Source organism: Drosophila subpulchrella, chromosome 3R (genome assembly GCF_014743375.2).
Source record: "Drosophila subpulchrella strain 33 F10 #4 breed RU33 chromosome 3R, RU_Dsub_v1.1 Primary Assembly, whole genome shotgun sequence".
Taxonomy (NCBI): domain Eukaryota; kingdom Metazoa; phylum Arthropoda; class Insecta; order Diptera; family Drosophilidae; genus Drosophila; species Drosophila subpulchrella.
Window position 1 is genome coordinate 18,213,904 of NC_050609.1, and position 13,996 is coordinate 18,227,899.

General features: G+C 38.8%; 2 protein-coding genes across 5 annotated transcripts in view; one reads left to right on the plus strand and one right to left on the minus strand.

Moving 5' to 3' along the window:
- LOC119545838 (headcase protein) overlaps positions 1 to 13,996 on the plus strand; it is a 97,872-nt gene that overhangs the window by 24,557 nt on the left and 59,319 nt on the right. Inside the window, exon 2 of the mRNA XM_037851796.1 lies at positions 11,632 to 11,728. Coding sequence (XP_037707724.1) covers positions 11,632 to 11,728 — 97 coding nt within the window. The remainder of the gene's footprint in view (positions 1 to 11,631; positions 11,729 to 13,996) is intronic.
- On the minus strand, positions 8,272 to 9,299 carry LOC119545839. 4 transcript variants are annotated; one of them, XM_037851797.1, is made up of 5 exons: positions 9,170 to 9,299; positions 8,943 to 9,112; positions 8,776 to 8,858; positions 8,591 to 8,726; positions 8,272 to 8,537 (listed from the first exon to the last, which is right to left on the minus strand). In XM_037851797.1, the coding sequence occupies exons 2-5, from the start codon at positions 9,061 to 9,063 to the stop codon at positions 8,455 to 8,457; spliced, it is 423 nt and encodes a 140-aa protein (XP_037707725.1). In that variant the 5' UTR covers positions 9,064 to 9,112; positions 9,170 to 9,299; the 3' UTR covers positions 8,272 to 8,454. The 4 variants fall into 4 exon arrangements, with proteins under 4 accessions (XP_037707725.1, XP_037707726.1, XP_037707729.1 ...); XM_037851798.1 differs by having other exon boundaries at positions 8,591 to 8,723; positions 9,170 to 9,292; XM_037851801.1 differs by lacking the exon at positions 9,170 to 9,299 and having other exon boundaries at positions 8,591 to 8,723; positions 8,933 to 9,057.

The following is a 13,996-nucleotide window of genomic DNA, read 5'->3' on the forward strand; positions in this document are numbered from 1 at the left end:
TGGGGAAGTCTAGCCCTATCTTAATAAGAAATCTCCCGACCGCATAAATAACACTTAACATGTTGTGGTCTCAACACATTTGGCCCTTGGTCTTGGTCCCTTTCTGTTGTCTCACTTCCCTTTTTTTTTTTTTTTACCATATTTCATATGAAATTTGCTTGGATATTTTGGTTGTACCTACCCATATATTTTTCTACTCTTTGTAAAAGGTTGCTTTAATTTGCTTAGAAAGTTGGATGATATCTCATTTGCTCGATCTGCTTTTCTTTTATAAGCTAACTTGTAAATATGTTATCATTGAATGCAGATAAAGTGTTACCATATTTTTTGGTACCTTTATAAGTACCTGGGTGGGGTATATTAAAGCTATCCAAATATTTACCACACTTATGGGGATACAAAAAGGTAGTTCCCAACCATTTGCGGTCATTTGATGGCGGTGGTTCCCTCCTTTCTCCCCCATCAAAGTTGTCAACAAAAATAGTGTAAAAAGAGCCGCCTTTGTAGTTTGGCCAGCAAACATGTTTGGTTTTGGTCTAATTATGCTGCCATGTGGGTTTGCTGTTTTGTTTGCTGCCGCGTTGTTAAGTGAATTGCCTTTGCCTTGTGACTCGACTAATTTCGTTTGTTTTACTTTTGGCTGTCCGCTCGCTAATGAATTTTAATTGCAATCTGGCTGGAGGGAGGGGGAATAATGCACTGTGACCCCTACGAAAGGGAATTCCCACAATTTTCCGCTGACATTTTCCCTAGTATTTTTACCCCAGAATTTTCACGCCAACGCCCACGAAGTCGTAACAAATTGTGTGGCGATGAGGTGATGATGACTCAACCCAAAAGGGGGGAGGTGGTTGTTTTCATTTTATTTTCTGTAGATATATTTTTTTTTTTTACAGTATGCGTTGGCTGACCACAGACAACAATTACACAATTATGCGGAGGGGGGAACGTGCCGCAAAAGCGTTGAATTAATTAAAAATCTAAGCCTAAGCTTGGCGGTCATAAATAAGCCAGACGGCCACAATAATATAACAATGCCACTGGCCAACCATAATAATATTGTACACCAGCAGCCGCCAGAAGAAAGGCACATAAAAATGATTTTGTAACAAAATACACAAGTACGAGACATGATTCAGAAACTACGAGCACATTTTTAGGAGTTTGTCTATTGGATAATTGCAATTAAAGTTTAAGTGCGATTTGCCTGAAATGGCTTTTCGTACAGTGCGAGACATGGCTCTAAAGACATTTATGGCTCGCTGATTGATGGTTGTAAGAGTGGGAAAGGATATTTTTTCAACAGGAAATATATTTATGATTTACTAAAATTAAAACGAAGAAGTTATTAAGCGATTAACACATTTTGTTTGCAAGAGAAATAAAATAATTTGTTTTTGAAAGTTTATGAGTTACTCGAATTGCGAAATCTTTTAAAGTTTTCCTACGCACTGTAGTCGTGCTTAATTGAATGCATAAATCAAACGAGTGCATTCATTTAGAGTCCTCAATCCCGCCCCTCGTTGGCATGTCAAGTGTCAGTTGCAAAAACTCTGAATCTGAAAATGTGGATTGAAAATGAAAATGGGTGGAGTTCAAATCACCTCGAATCGTGCCTTTGTCTATCGTCTATCGGCGTCCCAAAGAAATAGTTAGACACACACAAAAAATACAAAAAAGTAACAAATGAAACAGAAATCCACAGAGCACTGGAAAAATATTGCCAATTAGAATTAATGTGGGCACTCGCGATGAGATTTCAGAGTCGCGCAGACATGTTTCCAATTATTTTTGAATATTTCTCTGCTATTTGCACTTGTCGGCATTATTTGGCTGTTCAAAAGTAACGAAAAAACGAAAAAATACATTGATTTATAGAGGAAGTTTGCCGGTTGGCTCAAAGAGTCGCCGCTGACAGCTCAATTTGTCATGAGATACAGATACTGCAGACACGTTACTCAAAGATACATACGATATTTGAGGCCTTTTGGGTTCGACCTTCTCCTGGTTGCTATTTGCCCAAAGATCTCCATACTGGTATTACGCATGGGAGTCTCTAAGCTATCCCCCATATGTGTTATCCACTATTTGAGCTGGCCAAATATTGATTGATCACGAATTCCGCGAACTGCAAATAATATCCAAAATGTTGCCTGATTTGCTGGCATATTCAGTCAAGGGGATCAGGCTACTAATGCCTAAATATTGGGATTGCTGGTTAGGGTTTTAAGAGAAACAATACAGCTCTCAAGGACTGTTTAGCATATGTTTACTAGCTAGTTCTTCATTTGTTTCTATCTTTCTGAGTCATAAATTGTAATCCCCTTTTAATATCGATGGTTAGCCATGTCTTTAACTTGTGGAGTCCAGTAAATACACACATTAGTAGCTTTGTAAATGTTTTTCTTTCACACGAAATTCTCGGGTTAAATGTAATTAAATGTGTTTACCCGGCAAAAGCCGAGAAAGGCAGGCATTAATTAAACAGAAAATAATATTCAAATGTGTCTGGGCCTGGCTTACACATGTTGCCCATCGATCTGTCGCCTGGTAGTTCCTTTACCCCTGCCCCAAAATTGAAACATTTGAATGCGAAATAAAATGTTAGTGGCTGGCAAAAGTTGTGGCAATTAATTTGACGCCTCTGGAAAAAATGTGTCCCCACATGTTGTATGTTGTGTGTTGCAAGAGAGCCAGAAAATCCATTTTAATTGCAAAAACCGTGCGTGTGGCATGAGAAGTAGTGAAAAGGGATCAAGTCACAGTTGCCGCCTGGCCTGCTCTATATATATGTACATATGGATACATATGTGGTGTGGATATACTATATCTATGAACTTGCCACCGCAAAACACGCGAGCTGCTGCGGTCTAGTTGCTGCCCTCTCCTTTTAGTTTGGCCCCACAAAAACTTGGCAACTTTGCACATTTGCCCCAACTCCTTTTGCCCAACCAACACTGCATATTTGTCCAAAGTAATGAGACTTTTCACAGCTCTTTTTTTTGTAGTGGTAGTCTTTTTGTGTAGCGCAGCGTGAAGTCGAAGTTGTCTCCTAGACAGCCTCGAAATGCATTATGGGAATTTTGTGGCATTTTCATTAACAGCTCCCCTCCTCCTCATCGTTCATATGAGTCTGGCTCTCTGTGTGTGTCTTAGTTTTAATTTGTTTGCGATTAACACGCGAGCGTAAAAAATATTTACAAGTCTTGGACGTTTTTTCGTGATTCATAATGGGGTGAGGCTTGGAAAATGGGAGGTACCGATTAGGTAAGATTAGAAAAGGATTAGATATACTTGGACGAAATGCCATGACAGTTTTGGGAGCTAGCTTGATATGAAAAGGATCGCAATATTAAATAATATATTTCACTTGAAACCGGCTGTTTAAAAGCCATTCTTCAACATAGGCAAAAATCCTTATTATCATAATACCTTATAAATTATTATCATACTTCGGTTTTAGATTTTAGATTTTTAGATCAACCCAAAAAGTGTCCTTACATTTATAATTACACCTAGCTGTATTCTTAAAGTAGAAATGCAAGCGAAGTCGTCTGTGGAATTTTTCCTTTCATCGCCTTGCCTTGATTTTCTTCCAGCTGAAAGAGCCTTAAATTCCTGGCCAGCAGCTGCTGACGTTGGCAATTTATAGGAGCCCCTATCAATGCCCTTTCCCTTTTACTTTTTTTATTGCCAACACCTCTTTGTGGGGCCCGCCTGACCGCTCGCAATTAATTAGCGGCAATGAGCTGTTGCCTCTGCCTCCGAAGTTTCGGTTTCAGTTCCAGAATTTCTAGACTTGCACAGTTTATGGCAACTAATGTGCGTCGTTGTTTGCGTTGTTATTGCTCTCTTTATGCCGCTGCAACATCCACATTATTTGTACGCTTCTTGTGCTTTTGCTGCTTGGCTGGCCAATGTCTGGCTAATTTTCTATTTATTTGACCACAAACTCAGATGGAGCACCACTGCACACACATGGATAAAGGCGCACTCCGGCTAATTTATGGGTTTCTTGCACTCTCTGCCCGGGCCCGGGGAAAAAGGCATTAAAGCCTGCTCTATTCCCCCGGCTATTGGCTGTATGCATTCAGCCCTGGCTTAAAGTTTCAGTTCGTGCCGGAAAAAGGAGGCTACCGCACCCAGAATATGCTGGCCTGTTGCTCCTCGAGAGATGGAGATCGCACAAGAACTAGTTTACTTTCAGCGACTGTCCAATGCTCATCAACCTGATTTTACTACAAGCACGACTAGAGCTACAGAGGAAAAAATAAAGTATATATTTCATATAAAAAGAGAACATAAAATAAGATAAATGAAAAGAAAGGCTACCTAAATTTATTTAAAAGGAAAATATTTCAGCGTTTTGTTCAGCTTTGTACTCTATCAGATTTAAAAAATAAAGAAAATGTTTTTAAAACATTTTTGAATAGTTCCAAAAAGTTATAAAGCAGTGGTCAACGGCAGAAGAGCAAAAACCTATACCCAAGGGATATGCTTTTTGTACTAAACATTGAAACTATAGTGTTAAGGAAAGAATCCATTTTAATATTGTTATTTTTACATAAGAACAAAGAGTTGAAATATTTTTTAAAAGTGATTGGTTTTTATATTTTTAAATATATAATTCTTTTCTGTGCATTAAGATTTTCCCTTGCTATTTGTGACTGCCGGTTGTCGGCTGTTGGCACACGCCCTCCCCCAACAATTGCTACTGGGCTTAAAGTTCAGGCCAGGTTCAGTTCGAGTTCATGCGTGGCTTGTCCGCCCCTCCCCTTGCCCCTGCCCCTTGGCCACACAATCTTAACTTGGCCTTTGCGGCGGATTCCGATTTGGAATCGCTGTAAAATGACTTTTTGCCATGATTTATGTTTCCACGTTGCGCTTCAAGTGCAACAGTTTTTATTATATTAAAAGTGTTAGTAGAAGAGCGAGAAGGTTTAATGGATTGTAAAGTCAATTTGTAACAGAGTTATTTAAGAAGTAACTGAAATATTTGCCACTCTCCAAATTATAAAAGTTATTTCTGTTTTAGCACTTGAATTTAACACCGATATAAAGATAAACACCTAACATTTTAAAATCCATAAATCACTTTTTAAAACATATATTGTTTTATGGATTTCACCTTTCCAATTTTCTTGTTTTTATGAGCGTTATCATTTTTAATAACCTCAACTTAGCCACTGAGTATTTTGATGGTCGAGCATAACCGTTTTTAAAAATGATCAACTTTTAGATGTGGGTCGGTCTGATCTGGCATTTGTTGTTGCTGGGCTGCTGCTTTAATTAGCTCAGCATTGTTTATGCTTATTTCGATTTGTTTCATTTTTTCTCCATTACTTTTTGTATTTTATTAATTAATTTGCCCGCTTCGTACTTGGAACAAAGGCGAAAAAGCAAAGGCACCCGCCAATGTGTGGCAAGAAATGAGCTCGTATATCTCTTTGTGTAAGACTCAAAAGACACAACCCACATGATTAACATTTGCTATTTCCATGGATTAAATCAGAGCCTCTTGGCTAAATTTGCGCAATTAAGCGAAGCTAAAAGTTTGTTTCCATTTTCCACTGCAATTTGAGATCGTTTGCTAAGATCGAACAGATGCGATAGTCGGACCAGAGTCATTTTAACTCGGTTTTTGGTGCGGGGGGTTCAACTAAACTGGTTGCCGTTTTAAGGCATAAACTACAACAATTAATAACAGCAACAAAACGCAGCGGCAACTTTTCATGGTTTCGCTTTACAACAACTACTGGCTGCAATGACTGGAAAATGTTTTAAATATTTAGCATCCATTAATCAATTTGCACTCGCCGCTGATCTTGCGTTGCGATGCGGTCAGTTTTTTGGCCTGGGCTCAGATTGCAGTACAGTGGGTAGTAAGTAAAAGGAAATAAGTTATTTTTAAAGAAAATAAATAATATTTAATGTGTTAAAATCTTAAAAATGGCTTATAATAAAGAAAAATCCATTTGTTCATTTGCTTTAAAAATTCTATAAATTTATAAATTCACCTTTCGAGTCCCCACTGTTTTACTGGTTTCAATTGCAGACGAGATTGCACATTATTGTATTGCATTTCATATGAATTTTGTAATTTTTTTATGTCCGCTACATGGAAATGCTTTACCTCCTCTCCCTAGAAAGCGATAAGGAAAAATTCGATTTAAATGTTAATAAATTGGCCTGCGATTTGGGATTTTATTTATTTTTTATTAGGTGGGTGCGTGTTTAAAGCCTGGGAAATATTAAAGACCGCGCCCATAGACACTAGAGTAGTAAAAAAAAGAAGGCCTAATAAAGGGGAAAATTTGCCAACAGAGAAATGAAAGTAAAATGTGATTTCCCATTTTATTTGATTTGGTTTATTCGGTGTGAGATGGAAACTCATTTCGATTTTGATTCGACGCTTGCGGTGTTAACTTTGCCATTTCATGTCTGATTTTTTTACCATGACCACTCTCCTATTTTGCATTGATTTATCTCGACTTTGTCTTTGTTTTGGCCTACTGCAGTTTTTCCAATTTTTATTTCGCTTAGGGAAAAGTTCAATCAAAAGATGGGGCGTGACCGAAGGAGGGCGGTGGGATTGCCAGACTTAATCAATAACCAGAAGCGGCAGCAGCAGCTCCACTACCAAACAAAGAAATAAGCATAGAGTTATTTATTTTTATATTTCTAAAATTGAATCGCAATGTGGCCCACAGCCAGTTATTTATGGGAAAAACGTGAGAAGCGGCAATTGCACGAAAACTGTGTACGTCGCTCGTCTATTTACTCTTGCCATTATTATTATTATTTTTGCATTTGTTGCGCATTTTGGGCAGTGTCTAATTTATTGAGAGGTGTGGCACCCAAAAGCAGAAATAACAGCAATCGCAATCAAATTATCAAATGAACAAATCTCTACGACAATTTGAAGCGCTTGAAGAATCGCACGGACAGGTACTGGGAAATAAAATAATATTTACCTATAAACTCGCAATTGGCGGCGCCCAGAATTTGGTAATTTATCGATTAATTGCAATCGCGCAGCTATGACATTTGCTTGGAGGCCAAACCAAGCCCAATCGTAGAAAGAAAAAACTGACCTAAAGAAGCTCTGATCTGCATTCAAATGGTGATTAAATGGTCAAAACGAAAACGAGATCAGTTCGGATCGAAGCAGAGCAACGATTGACCGAAGAAACATCGACAAACATGAAAATCATTAAATTCTTCGAGGCAGCTGCTTGGAGACAAGTCTAAATTTAGCGGGCCTCGAGATATGAATATCATAAAGGGACAGTAAGGAACAGAGACATAGGGCTATCGATCATAATTATAATAACCGACGTCATTATCGGGGCTGTACCAATTTCCATTTGATAATCAACACCTTATAAAATAATCGAAATTATTATCGGGTCTGTACCACTTTCCAATCGATAATCAACACGATTACAACATGAGGTAAACTTTCATATTTAAAGTTATCATTTATCGCCCTATCGAAAATTGGAAAACAGCATATTACACCGTCGACTGTCCCAAACTAAATGGTTCACCATAATCGATTAATGGCCTTTTCGAGTGGTACATTGAACACATTCAGTTTGTAAATTATCCAATCACCCAATTATCGATTATAGCCACCATGTGGTGTCCCTCCGCATCCGTTGACTTATATTTTCGCCACGCACTGTCAGTGGCCCGCGCTGTATTTGCATAAATTAAACTAATTGGGCGCCAAAGCAAAGTCACCGCAAATGAATTTACATAAACCGATGGATAGTGGATGGTTTGGGGAGGGGCTTCCAGGGGACTGGGGGATCCGCAATCGAAGTTGAAGTGGAGCTCAGTGCTTTGTTTTTGTGTTGGGTGAGGCAATCCCAAAAACCGAGAAGTCGGAGACCCACAGAAATTGAAACATTTCACATTTTTAATTTGTACGTGATAGGGCAAATAGTTTTGCCACTTGATGGGGGATCGCTCCCTTTTCCTCCGCTCTTTTTGTGGCACGGAAAATTATGCAGCACACAAATCAGCTCCAGTTTTCCTCCGATTTTCCCCCCCTTTCCACTTGCATTGCACGCTAACGTGGCAGGGCAGACAAATCGACTCTTTTCTGTCTGGCAGCACTTAGCACGTGATTGAAAATTGCCCGGGAATGAAGTGATTGGGTTCCTCCGAGAAGGAAAAATACATAGTTTCCCCTCTCCTCGGCGAATCTGATTGCCTGAAATTCATTTACTTCTTCCTCTCTACGGTGAATACAAAATATATATTTCTCTGTACAAACAATTTGCGGAACTTTGCTCTTTTCGGTTTCTTCTTTGTCTTTGGCATTAAAGGCAAATTTACAAATTAGTGTGAAATTAAGGCCAAAAACGAAAAAGTACACAGCGCAAAACAAATACAAAAGGCAAATAAACACTCAAGATCCAGAATTAACGATATATCCCCTCAGCCTCAGTCGTCGTTTTCGGGATTGTTTTCCCATTGAAGGCGTCGCCAATAGGAGAAGGCCACCAGCCAGAAATAAAAGCTGAAAACTGAAGAAAAGTCCACTAAATGTTGGATTTTAAATTTATATAGTCGTACTTACTGAGAGTGAAAAAAACGGGAATGGCTTCCAGGGTGCAGAAACCGCAGCTTAGGGCGTAGTCGATGAGAAAGGTGGTAGAGAAGATCAGATGGACTATGTTGGTCACGAGATATATGAGGACCAGCACTTCGATCTGCTGCAAGAGATGGGGATCAGAGAGGGGACTTTAAATTGTGATGACATACCATGTAAGTGCTTATCAGAAGGAAAATAGAGCCGAGGAAGTGCAGCATATAGGCAGCCCTGCCAATCACCAATAGCCGAGCACCTGTGTTTAATATAAAGCACGAATTTTCAAATTTAAGAATATTTTGAAGGAAGAAAATAAAACCCAGAGCTTACCTCTGCTTACCTTCTCCGGCAAAAATGCCTAGTACCGATGAGAAAATCTCGAATAACGCCAGGAAACTGCAGCCCGCGCGCAGATTCACGCAGCAACAGCAAGACTTCAGCCTGGGTTCCCGACATTTCATCTCTTATTTGACAGCAGGCCGAAGGCCTCGCCCGATCGATCCGCCCGCCCTATAGGGTATGAGTATTCTATCGTGTTATATAAAAAAAAAACACCTAAATTAAAACCTTTTAGAAATGGTAAGGTCACACTGCACCATTCTTAACGATCGACTGATTCATATTACATCATGGTCACTCTAGAAAAATGTGTAATATTATAATCAACGTTTTCTAAATTATAATATTTTTTCCAATTGATCAACGGCCTTGTGTGGCTAGAAAATAGCTTATATGGCAACTCAGTTTCGCTTGTGTTTCCATTTTTTTTTTCGGCCATTCAAGGTCAGAGTCAGCTGCTCGGAACATGTGATAATGTTTGGTATTCTAATTTGAAACGCCTTTGTCTTGGCTGCTCAACTCATTTGGCTCATTCAATTTGACAGGCGACGGAAGCGACGCCGCCTATAAATTACAGCACATTCATGGGTCTTGGAATTGGACTTGGTTTCTGATTCAGATTCAGATTCGGACTTCACCAGCTGTGACTGCACTTCACTTTGAACTCCATTCAGGTCCGAGACCAGCGAAACCAACAATAGTCCAGACAGGAAGAACCGGCCAGCCCCCCAAATCATTGATTGTTCCAATGACAGCTATATGCTGTGTGGTATTGCCATAAGCCATATAGCTGGGGCTGACAGGAGGCGGATCTGACTCACAGATCTTGAAACGATTGGCCCGGTCAAATGCAAAATTCGGCCCTAATGGGTTCTAAAAATTAAACAATTTTATACTCTGCTCAAACGAGATGTTTGGAAATTATGTGAAAATTTAATCAATTAGCTGGCAATTAAATTAATAGCCGATGAGAAATATAATTAGTTAAATCAGTTGTGTTAGAAAATAAATAAAATGTTTAAACTACCATAATATTTGGGAGAATAGCCGACTGATTTAATAAACTTTAACCTAATAATTATTCAAGTAGATACCATTCGTTCATATTTAGAATACTGATAACTTTTGAAACTTTACTTTGCCAATTAAAAAACGATTCAATTCGCATAAACAGTATGTGATAATAATCCAAAATTTGCTGACCAAATAAAATCGATAAATCCATACGATGTCCGATTTTATTCTAGCACTTGGTACACCCCCTTCATAAAGAAAGGGTACACTCATAAGAATTAAGATCGCTTTTAATGGAAGGGGGCCTTTTGTAGATTCTACAGAATGAGAAAAAGAAAGAGCAGAGCGCACGTGTTCGGGCCAAAAATGAACCATAATAATAGGCGGTGGGAAGGCCAACGCATTTGGGCCATTAAAATTCATTAGCCGTGCACATCTCGATCTGGAGTGCGAGATCCGATCAATAAAATAAGCAAACAATAAAGAGCGGTTCGATATATGAGCAATATGAACGATCTGAACGATCTGAGCGGTCCGAACTGACCAGCTGCTGCTGTGTTTTTCGATTCGAATTAAAATTCATATTGCCCAAATTAGCAGAAATATCTCATCTCGAGGGTTTGCTTGTGGGTGAGGAGGACTGGAATGTGCGACGCTTGGCTCAATTAACCTTTCGAAATTGAATTTCCTCACAGCCTGTAATTGTTTCGAAAATAAATTACAAATTTCGCACCGCTTTGCTGATTAGCAAAAGGCAATGACTAAGTCGAGAAAATGACGCGACATTCGGTCTGCTTTGTTTATGTTATATAATCGAAGCCAAGGTGTAAATAAACAACGTATTATAGCATTTCTAATGGCTTTAGCTTTCGGGTCCAACAACCAGATAAGGTATTTTTTGTACCCCCCAGATAAGTTGAAATTCCACTTGATAAGAGCGAGGGAGAGCGCTGTAGAAATAAAACTGAAATTAAAATGCTAATAAAACCGGAGGGAAGGAGGGAAAATAAAATAAAACAAATCTATTCAATGTCAAGGTCAGCAAATGAATTCGACTGTTTGTCTCATGGCGTTTCTTTACTTTTTTTATTTCACATTTTCTGTTTGCTTTCGTTTTCTCGTTATTTTTATTGTACATTTTTGTGTAGCTTTTTTCTGTCTTATATTGGGCATTGTTGATAACTTTATTTGCTTTGGCCGTAGGCCATATAACAAGCTGAAAAGAAAATATGTGAAAAAATTCCCAGCAGGGAATTAAATATAATTTTATTTGTTTTAATTTTATAAAGTCATTTTTAAGCTTTTAAGGCCCCTTGAGCAACTTTTGTTTTCACTTTATTTCGGGTCCCCCTGACGTCAGTATATGTGCAGAGAAAATATTGTAGAGAAAAAAGAAACTTAAAAAGTCACGTACTATTCGATTAGTCAGAATAATGCCAAGTTACGTGGCTTACAGCCAATAAATATATAAGCATTTTAGAGAGGGAAATCCTTATCGCCATTCTATCCGGCTTGAACTCGAGACCAGAGGAATTTCCGCTCGGCTGTCATATTTGCAATTGTCCAGCTGTCAAAGAATTTACATTTTTATTTAGAGGAATTTGTGCATTCATATTTTTCGCTTATCTATCTTTTTCTGATTTATGCATATATTTCTTTTCTACGATTCTTTTTAGCTCCACATCTGGCTGCAATGGGATCTTTTCGCGTCGCCTGGACTTTTCGTCGTTCAACTTGCTGCCAAAGACTCGTTTGAATTCTTATCAAGTCAAGGTGAGTTATGAATACATATATATAGTTCAAATCCTAGGCTATCTACTCACACTCATTCACTGTTTCGCTTATTCACTCATTGAGAAACCGCAGAGTTTGCTTGACTTGACTGCTTTCTGGGAAGGAAAGGCAAACAAATATCTGCCTGACTTGGCAAACTTGCAATTGGATATGCCTTGGTCTAAATGGGGTTTATTTTTGTTGGATTAGATAATTTCCAGCTGGTCCGCGGAGGCTGCCGAGCTGAGTTCGAATTCTCGGGAAGTGCAGCGTAGAAAAATACAAATATTCATTGTCTAAGCTATTTTTGCAGTCACATGAGTAGCGAGAGCGAAAAGTTGAAAAAACTTGACTGCAGTGGGAAGATAATAAAGATTTGTAAAGTATAAATTAAATTTTAGTATATTTTTAGACCGAAATGATATATTTAAACCTATCGAACTATCCAATTCCAGTTAAATGGTTCCCTTAAAATGTTTTACCATTCATTTAGAGTACTTGTTTATTATTTTATATGGTTTATTTTCACGGTGCACCTCATCATCGATTGTGAATGAGTGCATTGGAAGCCAATCAAGAGGAAAAAGTCTTTGGGCCGGCTGCTTATCTTTCAATCTCGCCGCCTCTCATTCAGCCTTTTTTCTCAAGTCCCCTCTTTTCTGCCATTATTCCCATTCTATATAGCCTCCGATATTACCCCGATTCCGATTCCCCTGCCAGTTGTTTCGGATTTCTGTTTACACTCGGTGTAATGCCCAGCCAAACAATTTCATGGGTGTGGGAGTAAGGGAGATGGCTGGCTCAAGTGTAAGTTGATTTCAATTTGACGTCATTTTCACTGAGAAAAAAATATAATTAAATAAATAAAAAATAATTGAGGTATAGCTAATTTCAAGAACAATACACTCCCATTTCAAGAAACTTTTATCTTGAAAACCTAACTTTTATTCAGAGTTAATTATCATTTTAATATTCAAATTTAAAATAAAATATATTTTCAATATACGCAGGCTTATGGTGATTATAATTATCGGATGCAAATGTTTAAAAAAATATATATTTTAATTTATATCATTTTTGACTCATGGGTTATATTTTAATATTATTTTTTTTTCGGTGCCCTGCAAGTCGTTGAGTTTTGAGATTGAGGCCCGCTTGAGCCCTTCGAGCTGCACATTGTTATGGATTATGCCCGGCTGAATCCCATTGTTGCTGCTGCTCCGATTGATATATATGATTGGGCTTGTGGTTGAGGCGAGCGCAGACGGGTATTGAACCGAGTAAAACCGATTTGGGGCCGCAGGTCTGGACTGGGAATTATTTCAAGTGGCAATTAGCGAGCCTCGAAGGCGAACTTCGGCATTTGCGGTTGCCAAACCGACAAACCATCATCCTGGTCAGAACTCATGAAATCATAACATATATGTATGTATAAGGAATGTGTGCATATGAGGATGCAGAGGTCCTTGGAGTGCGCCTTGAATATTTCATAAGTGGCAGACAGAGTGAATTTCTCGCAGGACAATTGGCGAGGGGAAAATCCTGGCACACACCTCGCCTCTCACCTGTCTGCCCTTCTCGATCTGCATCTGTAGCCACCCCAGAGAGCTTTGAATATGTTTTGCGTAGCCAAAATTGTATCTGTATCTGCAGCTGGTCTCGGGGAATTTCCCTTTTGGCCAACTTATGCGATGTCTGCACGCAGAAAAGCAGAAAGAGAAGGCATTGTCTGGCAGCGAATTGCTTTTAAAAACTTTACAATTCAATCCCCCTTTTTGGCATGCATTCCGAATTGCATTTCGTATTGAATTTATAAATATTTAATGCCATCCCAAAATGCCATGCAACCCAGGCGAAATTTTCGCTTTTTTCTCTCGTTTTTCGGATAAACTGTCTAGGATTTTGTCGGTTAGAAGTTTTTAGCCGGGCTTAAAGAACTGGAACAGGGAATAGAAAAGGAAAATTCAAGTTTGTCCGGGTTAAGTTTACCCTGTTTGCCCAAAGGATTTTTCTAGTAATCCCTAAGTTAAACAAAACGGATCAAAACCAAAACCGGTTCGTCATAATTGAGACAAGTCAACTTGTTAATCATCCAGCAATTTGCTGTGGCACTCAATGATTCCCGAAAGGGTTGTTGCCGCCTCGCTGATTTTTTAATCAGCATATCATAGACTTTTGGGGGTTAACCTTTTTCCCAATCAGCTGTCAACATTTCGGCTGTCAAGGGATTTGCGTCAAAAAAGAGCGTAAAAAAACCGAGGCAGCTAT